Raw genomic sequence first — 18661 nt, forward strand, 5'->3', positions numbered from 1 at the left:
GTCAGTTTTTGGGCATCGCTATTCAGTTTGCCTAAAAATCTGCAAATTTGCTATCAGGTTGATACTATAAAAAATCTGTATGTTGGACGGGCCGATATTGCTTAGCAAATTACTGTTCAGATCTGTGTTAGTGTGTTGCAGCTAATGTCATGTGCACATTTGTATATGCATGGCTGACGAGAGTTGCTGATATCACAAGTATATATCCTTGAGACAAACAGCCCATGCGGCTAATGAGGCCTGTCTTGGTAAGTCTGTTTATGACAGGAGCGACTGATACCGCTAATCAGTTTGGGGTGATCTCTCTGCATGTGTACAAATTGCTATGTTTGTGTGATCACTTTGTGTACAAGGATGCATATGAAAATTTTGTGGCAGCGTCTGATTTTGCTACTCAATGTAAAGGTTGTAGTTTACTTGAGCAGTGTATGTTTTTGGAGATAGCACAGTTGTCGTGCGCTTTTATGGTTGTCACTGTCTGCGTAGTGTTTGTCACACAAGTTTTTTTCACGTATTGTGGTTCCCTTACTTTTCCCAAAGGCATACTTGTTAGATTAGGGTTGGTAGATTGAGGTTCCCGATGACCCAGAAATGGATAAAGTGGGTTCATTTGTATCTGTAAGTGTGTGTTTTAGACTGGAGAGTTTAGTTTTCAGGGTGGTGTTAATAGCACTGATAAGTCCATATGGTGTTTGATTGGAGTGGATGATACCCCTAGTCGGTTTGTATGAAGGTATATGAGTGTTTGACAAGAGAAGCTGATATCACTAATTAATGTGTGTAAAAATTGGTGACAGCGTCTGTATGTGTGCGTTCTTGGTGCAGTTGATATTTCTGGTGTGATTATGTGCATATATTGGATGGGGCAGTTGATGTTGTTAGTTATCTGTGTGACTTACTGGAGCATCTCATATCACAAGCCAGCTTGTGTAAAAAATTCTCTGAGTGTTTGCTTGGTGTGACCAGTGTTGCCAGCCAGTTTGTGTGCAGATATATGAAGAGTAGTGGCTGATGTCGCTAGTTTGTTTGTTTGTAGTTATGTTTGTGTTTGTCAGGAGTAACTGATGTCAGTAGGGTAATTGTGTAGGACTTCACTGTGTACATGTGCTTGTTACAGTTGTTATAATTTGTCAGTTTTTTCGCATTTATTGGACAGGAGCAGCTGTCCTTTCCAAAAGTAACTGATGTCACTAGTTTAATTCTGTAAAACGTCATTGTTCTCACATGCATGGTGCAGCCGATATCATTTGTCAATTTTTTGTATGTATTGGAATGGAACAGCCTATTCAGTAGTTGGCTTAAAGGCAAGAATGTGTGATCTGAATTCTGTCTGTTTTTAAAATTTCTTTGTCAAGTCAGTCAGTCATTTTCTAACCACGCTCAGTCCTAAACAGGATAACGGGGGTCTGCTTCAGCCTATCCCAGCTATCTTAGGGCACAAACCCTGGACAAATACACACTAGGGCCAATTTAGGATCACAAATTCACCTACTTTTTTTTTGGATTATGGGAGGAAACCAGAGCACCCAAAAGAAACCCACACAGACACTGGGAGAACATGCAAACTCCACACAGTGAGAACCCTGGACGCGCATCCTGGTCTCCTTACTGTGAGGCAGCTGCACCACTATGCTGCCCAAAATTTCTTTGTATGTTTGTTTAATGTATTTTGTATTGTTGGCTAGTTTGTGTATAAATATGTTTAACGGGGTGGCTGATATTGCTGGCTGGCTTGTATGTAGTTGTGTATATATATTTAATAACAGTAACTGTATGTGTGAGCTGCGGTGGGCTGGCACCCTGCCCAGGATTTTTTCCTGCCTTACGCCCTGTGCTGGCTGGGCTTTGCTCCAGCAGACCCCCTTGACCCTGTGTTAAGATATAACGGGTTGGAAAATGACTGACTGACTGACTGTATGTGTGAGTGCATGCTTTGTTCAGCTGGTATCATTTACCAGTTTTACTAAATTAATTGTAGAAGAGCGGTGTTATAACATGGAGTCCCAAAAGCACTTATAAAAATGCTCACTAGAGGGGGAAATCCCATTAAAAACCCTGGCTAGATACAAGAAGGGCAACATCAAATCTTTATAAAATAAAAGATGTATCATCACATGCTTTGTAAGTATGTGAAGCTTTGAAGAGCACACAAGGCAAAAAGTTGGCAACAAGGGCAATCCAAAGAGGACAAGTCCAAATACACAATCCAAAGGCAAAAATAGAACAAAATGGTCAGGAATCCAGACAAATTCACAAAACTGTCTAAAATGGTCAATTGTCTTAACAATCACCAACTGTCTAACGCAATCAAAAATGAACCACCAGGAACTGTGGAAGATGCTTCGGATTTATAAGGCAGAGGGTGGTTCCTGCTGGTGATTGGTAGGTGGCTCCACCTCTTGGGGAACCACCCACAAAACATAGGGAACATAATAACGGCAGGTTACATAAATTGAGAAAATCCAAAATTAAGAATGATGCCCATAAATAACATACAGAATGAACAACAGAGACAGAAAACATGAATTAGAACTCCAGCCAGGGGAGGCAAATTGGCTGAGAAATAACAAGCGGCTGATATCGCTATTTGGCTTCTAAATAGTTGTATATGTGCTTGACAAGGGTAGCTAATGTTACTGATTTATGTGTGTTAAAGTCTGTGTGTGTTAGGTGCAACTAACACTGTTGCTCAGTTTTGGTGCATGTATTGGACAGGAGGGATTAATATTGCTAGTTGCCTTGTATGTAGTTACATTTGTGTTTGGCAAGAGTATCTCGTGTCACTGGTTTAAATGTGTAAAACTCTAGATGTGTCTCTTTGGCAAAAGCAACATCACTGGTCAGCTTTTGTGTATGTATGTACCTGTATTTGTAGGAGTTGCTGGTGCTGTTAGTTGGCCTGTATGTAGTTGTAAATGTGTTTTGAGTAACTAATGTCACTACTTTTAATTTTGCAATACCTTGTGTGCATGTTTGGGCTGACATTGCTGGTCAGTTTTTTTTTTTTTTTTGCATTAATTGGACAGGAGTGGCTGATGCAGTGAGTAGTTGTGTATGTGTTTTTTTAATTTAATTTCACAAAGCTATGTGTGTGTGTGTGCTTGGTGCAACTGAAATTGCTGGTCAGTTTTTGTGCCTGTGTTGGACAGAAGTGGCCGATATCACTAGCTGGCTTAAAGACAGGTATGCAAGCGTGAGTGACAGGGACAACATTGCATCACAAGTCTTTCTGTGTGTTTGCTTGATGTGACTGGAATTGTTGGTCAGTTTGTGTGCAAGATTGTGAAAATATGATTGACAGAAGTGGCTGATATCGCTAGTTGGCTTGTGTGTTGTTGAGTATGTGTTTGTCAAGAGAAGCTAATATCACGATTTAAATCACATAAAAGTTACATAAAAGGCTTACTTAGTATAACTGATGTTGTTGGTCAACCTGTGGGGATATGCGTTAAAGGAACAACTGACAGTGGGGTTCTATGGAAAGGTGTATTTCTGACTGACTGAAGCATTTCCTATCTTTATTGTACTACATCCATCCATCCATCCATTATCCAACCCGCTATATTCTAACTACAGGGTCATGGGGGTCGGCTGGAGCCAATCCCTGCCAACACAGGGCGCAAGGCAGGAAACAAACCCCAGGTAGGGTGCCAGCCCACCGCAGGGCACACACACACACATACCAAGCACACACTAGGGACAATTTAGAAACGCCAATGCACCTTACCTGTATGTCTTTGGACTGTGGGAGGAAACCAGAGTACCTGGAGGAAACCCACGCAGTCACAGGGAGAACATGCAAGCTCCCAGGTCTCTTTACTGCGAGGCAGCAGCGCTACCCACTGCGCCACTGTGCCGCCCTATTGTACTACAGTTTGAGTAAAAATCTGTGTGTTTGCTTCATGCGGATGTCAAGTTTGATCAGTTTCTGTGTACATGTTTGACGTGAATTGTCAGCTTAAATTTAGGTGTTTGCCTTTGACAGGAGTGCCTGATATTGCTAGTAAGCTATGGTGTTGCTGTTTCTATGTGTGTGTCTTTCCGTGGCGTGGCTGATGTAGCTGGTCAGCATATCTGAAAATGTGTTTGTATTTGACTGATCCCGTTGGTCAGTGTGGGTTGAAATCTGTGCACCTAAGGTTATGTGTGTTTGGTCATGTTACCAGTTAACGTGCACACCTTTGTGTGTGTTAAATCCATCCATTTTGTAGCCTGGAGACCTACAGAGGGTGCCACCTCATTGCAGGACACAGTCACGTTCATTCATTCACACAGGTAAAAATAACAGGAGTTGCTAGCACCAGTGAGGAGTTGGTGCACCATTCTGTATGTGTGTGCGTGTATGCGCATGCCTCCATAAGTGTGTTTGTTTGATTGGATCAGCTGAGTTTGCTCTTCCCACCCTACCGGTTTGGCCGATTTTCCTCCGTGACTCTGTAGGTGGACGGGTGTCATGTGTCATAAGTCACTACTGTCGGGAGGCCAGTGTCCTGCACATTCCCCTCCTGACATCCTCTCTCTCTCCGCTGCCCTGGCTCCACAGGGGTGCCTGGGTGATGTGTTATGCACCCTGCTCTGGTTGCTACAGCAACGTGAGGCTCTCATCTCTCCTCCCAAATCTAATTACTGTCTCGTATTCTGCATTTTAAGAGTAACATGAGAGACTCGTGTCGCTGCAGCAGCTGGGGAGCAAGATGCTGAGACGCATGAATAATTTGTGTCCCATCACCCGATCCCATCAGTCAGAGAATGGGGTGGGAGGGGGGAGGCGAGGGGGGGTGAGTTTGGCGGATGCCATAGGCAGTAAAAAGAATGTGACAAAGACAGGCAGATTCCCTTCAAGTAACATATAAAAGACATCAGAGAGAGAGCCTGATGACATCACGTGAAGGTAATGTGGTGGCTGTGACATCATGGGGAGAAGCAAAGCAGTAGTCATGGCCAGGTCTAATGGCAGGAAATGGATGACATCACAGGAAGGTCCAAGCCGTAGATGCATTCATGGCGTCAGTGGAGCATATTGTTCGGCTAGGGCTTTAGCTTAAGTTGTACCATTTCAGCAGTACACGTTGTATTTGTATAGTGCCCCTCACAGTGGAGTTGTTTGGAACACCCTCTTTGGGGTCATGCGTCTCAGATGTCCATTCAGACATCTGAAACCTGATATGGACTGAAAAACAAGATGGAAATCTAAGTTCCTGATGCCAATAAATTTTTCAACATGTTTGCCGTATAACAATAACCTGTTATACTGGATATCACTACCACACTCCCCCCATCCCAGCACCCCAAGAGATGCCCGCTGCCCCCCCCCCCCACCCCGCCACGTGCCTACAGAAAGGCAGCCACTGCAGCTGCAGCCTACATGCAAATGAGCCGCTTTTAAAAGCTACCGCTGTTTCGTTGAAGGAGACTGGACGATTGTTTTGCCATTTCCTGGCAAGCTATCCAAGTGCCTGATGTACTCCGCACCCCCAACCTGTCCAAACTTAAGGAGAAGCTGATTGACAGCGAGTCGGGTGACTCGGCACCGAGGAGACAGCGGAAGCGGAAAATGCAGTGTTATGACAGCTGTGTACCTGTGTGCAGTAGGTAATTCCTAAAGTGTATATTATCATTTAAAGCTTAATTCACAGCTTGAGTGCTCCTGACTTCTAAATTACACAGCGCGCCTACTCACACAGCGAGAGTTGCCCGTTCGCAGGGAAACACGCTTCTACGCTGAACATCAGTGAGTCTGCAGGCACATGGCTGAGTGTGTGAGAGACGGGTGTGACTGGGTGAGATCGGGGCTCTGGTAGGGCTCTCAAGGTCAACAGCATACCATCTAGTAAGGTGCAGGAACCCACTTCTCTAATGGGCCAGACAAGGACAGTGAGTGTTCTGTGATCCTGAACTAGCCTGCATTACGAGGAACAGTGTGCAGAGCAATGGAGCAGGCTCAGTCATTTTAGTGCTGCTAGTGCCAGGGTCAGTCTATGATAGTGTTCTCTCCTCTTGATTTGTGTCTTGGATTCTTTTTGTTTTAGGATGCAGCAGATTTTATATGGTTTCGCTGCACTATGGTTGAACATGCTGATGGAAAAACTCGGGATTAGTCTGTATGAAGTGGCAGGCCCCTTCAGACAATCGGTGTCTGTCTACACAATGGTGAAACTTAATACTTAATAGTATCATCTCCAGACAGAAGAGCAGCTTCAGCGACAGACTGCTGTCACTGTCCTGCTCCACTGACAGATTGAGGAGATCGTTTCTCCCTCAAACTATGCGACTCTTTAATTCCACCCAGAGGGGTAAACGTTAACATTCAACATTATACATAGTTATTGTCTGTTTTTCTGTTTTTCACCTGCATTGTTATCATTCTTTAATTTAAAATTATTTATTGTATCAGTATGCTGCTGCTGAAGAATGTGAATTTCCCATTGGGATTAATAAAGTATCTGTCTGTCTGTCTGTCTGTCTGTCTGTCTGTCTGTCTGTCTGTCTGTCTGTCTGTCTGTCTGTCTGTCTGTCTGTCTGTCTATCTATCTATCTATCTATCTATCTATCTATCTATCTATCTATCTATCTATCTATCTATCTATCTATCTATCTATCTATCTATCTATCTATCTATCTATCTATCTATCTATCTATCTATCTATCTATCTATCTATCTATCTATCTATCTATCTAAACCCCTTTCATCATCAAGCTATCCATAGTAGATTATGGAATAGCCTAGTATAGGAACACTCAGGATCGGTCAGAATATCTGTGCAACCCCTTCCTATAAATCCAGAGCATTGACCCTTGGATTAATTATTACTGAAGACCATCTCAAGAGCAGCCAGAATTAGTCTACACAGCAGATCAGTTCATTCACAGGTCAAACACAATCGGTGGAAGCCATCAGTATCAGTCTATGTAGAGGTGTAGCCTTCCTGATGAACAAGGTGTCCAGATAAAAGAAGCCCAGTCTACATGACGGTGAAGCTGCTCGTGAGGTACATCAGGATCAGTCCATATAAATCAGCCATTGTCAATCTTCACTGTTTCACAGTTTTTTAGAATCCATTAGAATGTGTCTTTATTGTCTACAATGAAGTCACGTTATGATGCAACTCTCCTTATTATCCAACAGCATCCATGTTCTTGGCCACATAGGTCAACTGAGGAGCGCAGCATTGTCATGCAGGCCTCCAGAAGTGTGCACTGATTGTGACGTGGTTGTCTTCACTGACATCAAGTTTGTCTACATAATAGTAAAGCCTAAATAAAGGTGACTTGAGATCCACCTGCATAGTATTATAACTCTCCTTAATTATCTACATGGTGGTCCCCATAGTGTTTGGGATAAAGCTGTAGTTGTGTGTCCTGTCACATAACAAGCAGCATCAGTCATTCTGCATACTTGTGCATACTTCCTTCAGAGCAGACAGCCCAGTGAATTCTGTTTGAGGGTCAAACAGAATGTGTGCATAGCGAAGTCCTCCTCAGGACAAGTGAAATTTTGATTGTATAGTTCTATAAATTAATTCATTAATTTTTCATGACTAACCAGCAGTGGATCAGTGTCAGTCCGCAAAATGTTGTGGAGACCCACAGACTGATCTATCAGGATCTATCACCCTAACGAGATCAGAAGTTTCCTTTAAGAGCAAATAATACTGATATTCACAGTGGTCCAGACCAGTATCAAGATAAATAACAAGCAGACCACAGGGATGCACCTTCATAATAGTGCAGCTAACTTCAGGAGCAGTTAATGTCATCTACATAGTGATGCAGCTTTCCCTAGGGTAGTCATGACTACTCTGAAAGGCTTTTCCAGGAGTAGTGTTAAACTATAATGTGTTTAAACCTACTGAAGCAAGAGTTAGGATCTGTCTGCAAAGTTATGCAGTTCAGCTTCATAGAGGTAGAACCTACTGAAGGATCAGTTGAGATCAGTCTACATAGTGGGTGGACAGAACGTCATTGTGAATAATGGTGTAGCCTGCTCCTAGAGTATTTCAGGACTCGCATACATGGTGATGCAAGATTTTTAAGGACATAAAATGTCAATGTACCATATATCATAGTGCAGCATCTTGAGAGATTAATTGGGATCAGTCTACTGAATATAGTGGTGCACCTCGTATTGGTGGCAGTTAATGTCCGTCTGCTTAATGGTGTAGCCTATACCTACAGCGTTCAGAATTGCCACACAATCACAGCCAGGCCACAGTCTACCGAAGGATCAGTCAGGATCTGTCTACACATTGGTCCAGATCACATGGGCAGCACTGAACTCCATCCTGCATCATGGTATAACACACTCCCACTCTATCTGGGACTAATCTGCAAGGTTATGCAGGCCTCGTAATGAGCAGTCAGTGTCAATCTGCAAAGTGGGGCAGCCTACTGAAGGATCAGACAGGATTAATCTACAGTGCATAGTGTTGCAAGTGACCATCAGTCTACAGAGTGATATAGCTTACAGACAGAATATTTTAGACTTATCTGCATGGTGATAAAGTCATCATCAAGAGCTGTCAGTCGATGTTATGGTACCACCTACTGAAAAATAAATTAAGATCTTTCTACATTATAGTGCATCTCATCTTTGGGAGCTGCGTAACATGCTCCCCCGAACATTCAGGAGCAATGTGCATGGTAGTGCAGGCTTTCTAAGGAGCATTCACAGTCAGACTATACTGTGATGTCCTGAATGATTTGTCAGGATCAGTCTACATAGTGGTGTAGCTCAATGACAGCCTACCCAGATTTATAGCCTGCTTTTAAAACAATCAAAATCAGCTTTCATTGTGGTGCTGACCAGCCTAGAATTCCTAACTCAACAACAGTGTGAATACTATTAGTGCCTGTCAAAAGTGCTGATCACTTCAAGTGTATATGTCAGTCTACATAGTGATACTTGTCTTCTCCTAGGGTGTTCAATTAGAATGAGTCTACATAGTGGTGGAGCTCACCGTGTGAGCACTCAATGTCAATCTACATAGCAGTTGAGCCTAGTGAATGATCAGTCTACAGAAGGATCTACTAAAGGATTGATTCATCAGGATCAATCTAATTAGTGTTAAGAGTATTCTGAAGGATAAAGCATAGTTAGTCTACATGGTGCTCCGGCCTACTGAAGGGTAAAACTATGTATTGGTGAAGTCTACTAAAGGATTTGTGTGGCTCAATCTACATAATGACAAAACTTACTGAAGGATCAGTCAGAGTCAATTGACGTGGTGGTATAGTCTACTTGAAAGATCAGATCATATAGCGATAAAGTCTCCTAAAGTACTCATTAGGATCAATCTGCATAGTGCTAGAGTCTACTGAAAGATTAGTCGGAGTTAATCTACAAGGTGGTATAGACTACTGAAGGATTAGATCATTTAGTGGTAAAGTATCTTAAAGAATTCATTAGAATCAATCTACATAGTGCTAGAGTCTACTGAAGGATCAATCAGAGTTAGTCTACATAGTGGTATAGTTTACTGAAGGATCAGACAATATAATGGTGAAGTCTGTGGAATGATTTGTCTGAATCAATCTATATAATGGCAGAACCTACTGAAAGATCAGTCAGGATCTCTCTCTATAGCATAATTTGTGAGCCCTGAATACTAGTCTTCATAGTAGTACAGCAAGGTGAGAGATCAGTAGAGTCAGTCTACTGTAGGATCAGACCATGTAGTGGTAAAGTCTACTTAAGGATTCTTCATGTTCAATCTGCTTAGTGCTAGAGTCTACTGAAGGGTCAGACACAATCAGTCTACTGTAGGATCAGTCCATATAGTTGTGGACTGTACTAAAGGTTTCATTAGGATCAATCTACATAGTGTTTGATTAGACTAAAGGTTCAGTCAAAAGAGTCTGCCCAGTGGTGCTGCTCATGTTTGCCATTTGGAATGTTATAGTCAACATAAAGGTGTAGCCTGCTCCTGTAGTTTTAAGGAGAGGTCATCATCAATGTACTTTGTAGAGTAGCCTCCTTTCATATAAAATAAAAATGGGTCCTTAGTGGTGGCCCATACCACCTTAGTTTTGATGTCAATGTAAATAGCAGTACAGACAGCTGGGATGTTTGTTTGTAAATAGTGCAGCACACCTCAGGAGCAGTTAATGTCAGTCTACCTGGAGAAGTATTCCATACCTAGGGATTTCAGTACTTCTTCATAGGGATTTCAGTACTTCTTCATTTGGCATTTCCAGGAACATTCTCTGCCAATCCACAATGAGATGCGGTTTACTGAAAGATAAATTAGAATATGTTTACACAGTGGTGTAGATCAGCTTGAAGCAGTTAGTGTCAGGCTACTTTGTGGTGTTGCCTGCTTCCCTAGTAATCAGGACTAAGAAGAACTAAAGGCTTCCTCAAGACTATTAAATGTTGATTGCTATGGTGTAGTATATTATGCGCCATTGCTCAAGAAAAGTCATGTCAGTCCACTGTCCTCAAGAGCAGTAATGAGCTACTCCCTCTTTATCACTATCCGCTTACTCAGCTAGGTTTAAAATACTGCAGGCGTTAGAGGACATGCAAATGGACACCCTTAGAGGCCAGAGGTTTCTTGTACCCAAATTGCCCTCTGCTGATTGTCAGCCTTTGCGGTTTTGTCAGCTTCATCCAGACTCACGGCTCTGACTTTTCAGCAGAATGTTGTGCTGGATTCTGCAACTTTTCCACTCCACTAACCCAGAATGCAGTGCTGCCGGAGGCTCTTCTACTGCGCTCACTAAACACACACACACACACTCTCTCACACACCCCCGCCACCTTGTTCCTGCTGTCTTTTTATTTCTCTTCCTCTTCCTCTCGCCTCCCTTCCTCTCATTTTCAATGCTTCCCTGATCACCTCCTCTGTCTGGGATGAGCGCAGTAATTACTGGGAGAAGATGGCGTCATTTTAACAGGATTATCTCTGCTTGTTTTCCATCCCCTCCTCCTTCTCTTTCTCTCAGTCCTGTCCTAATAGGATTAGCACTGATGATTCCCTTCCCTCTACTGTCTAATAAACTGCTACAACCAGTGCCCAAGTGAGAGCGCAGGGGTGCTCAGGGACCGATTCAGAGAGGCGAGACTTCACTGGGGGCCTAGGGGCTTTCTGGAACCAGCATAGGATAGCATAAGGCAGCTACAAGTTCAAAGCTTGTCCTGAAGCAGCACCTGGAGAAAAGCCCAAAATGGAGATCTAGAGTAGATCTGGATTCAGACCCAAAATATTACAACTGGCTATGTGCTCAAACTCAAAAATAATCAGCTGATAGTCCAGAGCTGTATTTTGCCCAGAAGTTGCACAAAAGACCCAAATGGAGATCAAGAGTATGTATGGAATTGGTCCAAAAAGATGACAATAAGATGCGTGCCCATAGCCACATTTAGTAAAGAATCTAGAAGAAACATTCACCTGGGAACCTAATTGCGATCTAGAGCCATAATCTAGGTGAAGTGATCAAACAAGAGTCCAGAATCGAGCACAAGCAGGACAGAACCAGATTTGGGCCCCGGGGGCACACAGGTTCAGGTAGTTAGAGGAGACAGCTAGCTGGGAGTTAGGAGTCACTATAGGTGCACTGCCTATGGGAAAGAACCACACATGAGGTCAGAGTACTTATGAAACCAGTACAAAAATGCATGGACTAACAGCATACATTGTGCCACTCTGGTGTGATTATCTAAATTAGACACTCAGCTAGCGACAAGGACTATATCTTAAAGTCAGTATTTAGTATAGCAGCCCAAACTGGAGGAACCACTTCCATATGTAAGACTCCTCTTTGTGTCTGTCCTTGAGATAGTGATGAATAGCGGCACCGAAACAGATCTAGCAACTACGGTATACCTATGAGAAAGACACAAATGAGTAGAATAAGCAGCTGTGGGCCTGAGCCATGAGAAATCTAATATTTAGAGAAAACACCCAGCTGGCCATTCAAATCAGATCTGGAACCCGTACCTAACCCAACTGTACAAATTTAAACCCAGGATCACTTTTGAGCTGGTATCAGAAAGAAAGACCCAACTGGAAGCCTATATGTGATCTAGAACTAGGACCTATCCCAAGTGAGAGCCCAGAGTCATTCCATATATACAGTAGTACAAAAGGGTTTGAACCAGTTAATGTGCCCAAATGTAGACTTGTGTGCCTAGTTTTATTCACAGACTAATAATCAGAAGAAGCACCAACTGTCAGCATATGTATTCTAGAACCATTGCTGAGTAGATCATCCCAACTAGAGTCACTACTACTATAAAAAAATGTTTGTGTTTTCACCATCATTCTTGAACTAGTAATTGACCAAAAGCTGATCTAGAACCTGTACACTCCAGTAAACTAAAACTGTCTGTGTACCAAGCACCAATCTTGAACTAGTAACTAAAAGTTATAGGTAAACTGAGCCATTGACATAGTCTCAAAAAGCATTCCCAAACAACAAATTCATTGAGGCAAATTTGACCTTATTGTCCAAAGGTATTCTGGAACTGACATCTAGAAGAAACACCTAGGCTATACTGAGTCTTTATTGTCTATGTCAAGCATATGTATGAGAGTACAGAGTATCTCCAGAGACAGCAAACAAAGGCAAGACGCAGCTTTGAACCCAGCGGCACAGCACTTAAAGGAAAGACCCAGCTGAAACAGTACCCAAAGGCAGAACCTAACTGGGAGCCAGTACCACCTGCTCACAGCAGCGGGCATGCCTGGCCTGGGCACAGTTGTACTGTGCTCATGAATGTGAGGTAGGCCTTCTGCCAGATCTGGAGGCAGACCAGTTGTGGCAGGCAGCCACGGAGCTGACAGCCTGAGCTCTGCCTTTGTGTTTACTCTAATTTCCTGTTCCTTGTGAAAAAATAAGTCCTGACAGGGAGAGTCACCCGAGCTGGTGGAAGGACACACACTGCCTAGTCTCATCAGCCTTGTCTCCCACAGGGCTGGCTGCCTGTCGACCCACACTGCACCTGGGCAGCACTGCACTCTCATGTTCTTTTGTCTTACCTTTTTTTTTTCTTTTTTTTTTTTTGCAGGTAACCGGATCTCCATCACCTCTTCTGGGGCACTTTACATATCAGATGTGCAGAAGGAGGACGCCCTGTCCACCTATCGCTGCAACACCAAGCACAAGTACACCGGTGAGACAAGACAGAGCAATGGAGCCCGTCTCTCTGTTCTGGGTAAGAGGCAGAGGCCACCCAACATGGCCAGCCTTCTTTCTATGTAAATTTTCATTCCCTTCCCTCAATCAATTTCTTACTCCAGTCATTTCAACTTTGTTCAGTACATGGTGGTACAGTCTACTGAAGAATCAACCAATATAGTGGTAATGTCTACTAAAGGATTTATCTGTATCACTCTACATAATGAAAGAATCTACTCAAGTATTAGTCAGGGTTAATCTACATAATGATGTACCCCTTGAGCACCGAATGTCACTTCACATAGTAGTAGAGCTTGTTGAAAGATCAATAGAGTCAGTCTACTGAAGGACCAGACCATAGAGTGGTAAAGTTCACTAAAGGACTTGTCTGGATCAATCTAAATAATTGAAGAATCTACTGAAGGATCAGTCAGGGTCAACCTACATAATGGTGCAGCTCACCTTGTGAGCATGGAATGTTACCCTACATAGTAGTAGTAAAGTCTGTTGAAAGATAGAGTCACTCTACAGAAAGACCAAACCATATAGTGGTAGAGTCCACTAAAGGATTTATCCTGAGTAATCTATATAATGGAAGAATCTGCTGAAGTATATGTACTCGCTTCTCGGCCTTTTGGCTAAGATCAAGTGTAGTATCTGTTCTTATCAGTTTAATATCTGATACGTCCCCTATCTGGGGACCATATATTAAATTGATTTTTGGAACAGGGAGATGGAATAGGGGCTTGCTCCGTCCACTCCACGCATCGACCTGGTATTGCAGTACTTCCAGGAGCGGTGCACTTTCTCTGTGAATTTCCCCCTGGGATTAATAAAGTATCTATCTATCTATCTATCTATCTATCTATCTATCTATCTATCTATCTATCTATCTATCTATCTATCTATCTATCTATCTATCTATCTATCTATCTATCTATCTATCTATCTATCTATCTATCTATCTATCTATTATCTATCTATCTATCTATCTATCTACTCATCACTGGGTTTAAATTTCTGCCCACACTATAAATGTTTGTACTTATCAAAGTTAAGATCCTGATTTAATTCCTGTCTAGGGCATCTTCAGTGTGGTATTTGCACTTTCCATCTCCATGGATTCCAGTCTCCTCCCCACAATCAAAAGGAATTACTCATAAATCATGTACTGGACCAAATCAATGGACTTACCAAATCAATGGATATTCATTATCCATCCTACCTAAACCAGGTCTGGGTCTCAGGGCCACATGTCTACCCCTGCAGCATTGGAAGCAATGCATGTACGAAACCCAGATGGGATGCTAGTCCATTGTGGAACACACACACAGTTGCCCACAATGGGCCAGCACTGCACATCTTTGGGATGTTGGACTAAAACTGGAGTATTTGGAGACATGAGGAGAACATGCAAACACCACAAAGACAAAGGGTTGGGTTAAGAATCTTTGTGTTTTATAATGTAATATAATATAATATAAAACACTGGCTATCTGTTTTTCCAAATATGCAAAACAAATATACAGTACACATACTGTATGTGTTTATGCTAACTGCCATACCATTATGTTTATCACATCTGTATATGTGTTCTCTGGACCTGCTTAGTTTTCAACAGCATCAAAAGGAACCAGAACCTATCCCAGCAATTCTGAGTGCAAAGCAGGAACCAAGCCTTTACCAAAAGCCTATAGCAGTAGTAATGGGCCTAAGGCAAGAAACATGTTTTCAACCCAGGATCCCGGACCTATCAGGAATCAGAGTTTATAATATAATATAATATAATATAATATAATATAATATAATATAATATAATATAATATGGGCAGCACGGTGGCGCAGCAGTAGCGCTGCTGCCTCGCAGTAAGGAGACCTGGGTTCGCTTCCTGGGTCCTCCCTCCATGGAGTTTGCATGTTCTCCTCTTGTCTGCGTGGGTTTCCTCTGGGTGTTCCGGTTTCCTCCCACAGTCCAAAGACATGCAGGTTAGGTGAATTGGCGATCCTAAATTGTTCCTAGTGTGTGCTTGGTGTGTGTGTGTGTGTGCCCTGTGGTGGGCTGGCGCCCGGCCCGGGGTTTGTTTCTTGCCTTGCACCCTGTGTTGGCTGGGATTGGCCCCAGCAGACCCCTGTGACCCTGTAGTTAGGATAGAGCGGGTTGGATAATGGATGGATGGATAATATAATATAATGCACCAATCAGCCAATACATTCAAAGCCCTGACAGCTGAAGTGACTAGCATTGATCATCTTATTACAGTGGCACCTGTCAAGGAGTGTGATATGTTAGGCAGCAAGTGAACTGTCAGTTTGTGAAGGTTATGTGTTGCAAGCATGAAAAATGGGCAAGCGTAAGGATCTGAGCGACTTGGGCACTGGCCAAATTGTGATGGCTAGACCACTAGAACAGAGCATCTCCAAAATGGTCGGTCTTGTGGGGTGTTCCCAGTATGCAGTGGTTAGTGCCAATTAAAAGTGGTCCAAGGAAGGTCCAATCAGTGACAGGGTCATGGGCACCCAAGGTTGATTGATGCGCATGGGGAGCGAAGGCTAGCCCCTCTGGTTCAATCCAACAGAAGAGCTACGTTAGCACAAATTGCTGAGAAACTTAATGCTGGCCATGAAAGAAAGATGTCAGAACACACAGTGCATTGCAGCTGGCCTAGCCACAGAATAGTCAGAGTGCCCATGCTGTCTGCAGTGCACCACAATACAATAGGCACGTGTGTGTCAGAACTGCACCATGGAGCAATGGAAGAAGGTGGCCTAGTCTGAGGAATCATTCTTTCTTTTAGATCATTTGGACAGTCAGGGTAGTGTGTGTGTCATTTACCTGGATAAGAGATGGCAGCAGGATGCACTATGGGATAAAGGCAAGGTGTTTGAGGAAGTGTGATATTCTGGACAATGTTCTACTGGGAAACCTTGGATTCAGGCATTCACATGGATGTTACTTTGACACATTCCTCCAACCTAAAGCTGTTGCAGACCATGTACGGTACACCCCTTCATGGCAACAATATTCCCTGATGGGATTGGCCTCTTTCAGCATTATAATGCACTCTGCTACACTGCAGAAATTGTTCAGGAGTGATTTAAGGAATATGATTAAGAGTTTAAGGTTTTGACGTAGCCCCTAAATTCCTCATATCTCAGTCCAATCGAGCATCTGTGGGATGTGCTGGAAAACAAGTCTGATCGATACAGACTGCACTTTGCAACTTACAGGGCTTAAAAGATGAGCTATTAATGTCTTAATGCCAGATACCACAGGACACCTTCAGAAGTCTTGTGGAGTCTGTGTTTTGATGGGTCAGAATTGTTTTAGTGGGATGAGGAGGACCTACACAATATTAGGCAGGTGGTTTTAATGTTGTGACTGATCAGTGTATAATACATTATAACATTAGAACAATCTACAGTACTTGGTAGCTTATTCCAAGTGTCTATTGTTCTTTGTGTAAAGAAAACCTCCCTAATGTTTGTGAGAAATTTACCCTTCACAAGTTTCCATCTGTGTCCCTGTATTCTTGATGAACTCATTTTAAAGTCACAGTCTCGATCCACTGGACTAATTCCCTTCATAATTTTAAACACTTCAATCATGTCACCTCTTAATCTTCTTTTACTTGAACTTAAAAGGCTTAGCTCTTTTAATCTTTCCTCATAGTTCATCCCCTGTAGCCCTGGACTCAGCCTAGTCGCTCTTCTCTGGACCTTTTCTAGTGCTGCTATGTTGCTGGAGACCAAAACTACACTCAGTACTCCAGATGAGGCCTCACCAGTGTGTTATAAAACTTGAGCATAAACTCCTTGGACTTGTACTCCACACATACCATGTACTTCACAATACTGTATAATATTCAAACACATGCAGATTAGGTGGGTTGATGTTGCTAAATTGTTCTGTGTGTGTGTGTGTGTGTGTGTGTATGTATGTTCATCGTGCAATGGACTAGTGCCTTGTCCAGGTGTTGTTCTTGCCTTGCACTTAATGCTTTCTGGTATAGGTTCCAACTTCTCTGTGGCCCCGATCAGGATAAGCAGGCTTAGTACCTGGATGGATGGATGAATAATATAATATAATTTTCTTTATCTCTGTTTGTTCTTTTTTTTGAGCATTTTGTGGGCTCACCCAGGTTAGCCAGTTCTCCTTTCCCAGGTTGGCATTGGAGCAGAAAGTTTTACAACTGGATGTACACCAAAACACCAACCTCCTGTAATCACTTTTTATGACACACAGTAGAGACAGTGACAATATTCTAATCCAAAGGTACATTGGTATATTGTATTATATTATCACCCATCCACCTTCTAAGCCCGCTTTATCCTGAGTAGGGTCCAGGTGAAGCTGGAACCTATACTAGCAAGCAAAGGGCGGAAGGTAAGAATAATTGCTGGACTGGGCACTGGTCAATGACAGGGTGAACACACATACAGACACATACACTACAGCCAATTTAGCATCGCCAGTCTACCAGATCTGGACATCTTTGAACAGAAAGCAGAGAACCAAGAGGAAACTCATGCAGACAGAGGGAGAACATACAAATTCTAAGCAGGAAGGACCCAGGACATGAACCATGGCCTCCTTGTTGCGAGGTAGCAGCACTACCACTAGGCCACCATGTTATGTTATATTATATTATATTATATTATATATTATATTATATTATATTATATTATATTATTTAAGAATAATATAATATAATAATATAATATAATTATAATATTATATTATATTTAAGATGTTATTTCCCAGTTTCTGTATTTTGGGCGGCAATGAAGAAATTTTAAAACTGTTTGGTAAATTTCTATTAAAATGTACTATGCAGTTTTATAGGGATAATATGTTTATTTTTTAGTTTTTAACAATATTTTCATCCTGATTTTCATTCTGCTTTTCCAGGTATTCTTTTTATTTAATCCAATTATTTACTAATTAGTGGGTCTAATGCTGAAGTAGTTGCAGCCTTTCATCATTCAGTGTTGTCTGCTTGGGTGCCTGATCTGCTTGTTTTGAATTGTCATTATTAGGATACAATAAAGGCAGCAGACTACACAGGAAAAGGGCAAAATAATAGGAAAACAACAAGCGAGAGTTAAGCATGTAAAGCTATATCAATAACAGAAATTTTTCTAAATGTCTTATAAGTGTAAAATCATACTGCTGTGCTTTGCTGAATGCAGCATAATGGAAGAAAACAAAAGACCAGCTAATTAAATGAGATCAGTTATTATCAGTTATTATCACTGACAGTGAATCTGGTTGAAACAAAAACCTGCAGCCACAGGGAGTCCTCCAGACTGAATTTAGGAACCACTATATTATATTATAATATTATATTATATTATATTATATTATATTATATTATATTATATTATATTATATTATAGATAATTTAATATGCATTGTCTACAAGGGTAGCACTGCCATCTCACTGCTTTTCAGGTCTTTGGTGTCTACCTAGGTTTTCCAACAGCCACACTGATTTTCCTTCCATATCCTCAAAGAGGTGCATATTAGGTTAAGTGGTGATTC

The 18661-nt window shown here is 42.1% G+C and overlaps 1 protein-coding gene and 1 non-coding gene across 2 annotated transcripts in view; both read left to right on the forward strand.

Annotated features, from left to right (window-relative positions):
• LOC114656893 (cell adhesion molecule DSCAML1) overlaps positions 1–18661 on the forward strand; it is a 111324-nt gene that overhangs the window by 41320 nt on the left and 51343 nt on the right. Inside the window, 1 exon segment of the mRNA XM_028808491.2 lies at positions 13010–13156. Coding sequence (XP_028664324.1) covers positions 13010–13156 — 147 coding nt within the window.
• LOC114658285 (U2 spliceosomal RNA) lies at positions 13738–13928 on the forward strand. The gene has a single exon (XR_003717335.1). It is a non-coding gene; the product is annotated as a U2 spliceosomal RNA (small nuclear RNA).

The sequence above is a fragment of the Erpetoichthys calabaricus genome, chromosome 9 (assembly GCF_900747795.2).
Source record: "Erpetoichthys calabaricus chromosome 9, fErpCal1.3, whole genome shotgun sequence".
NCBI lineage: Eukaryota > Metazoa > Chordata > Cladistia > Polypteriformes > Polypteridae > Erpetoichthys > Erpetoichthys calabaricus.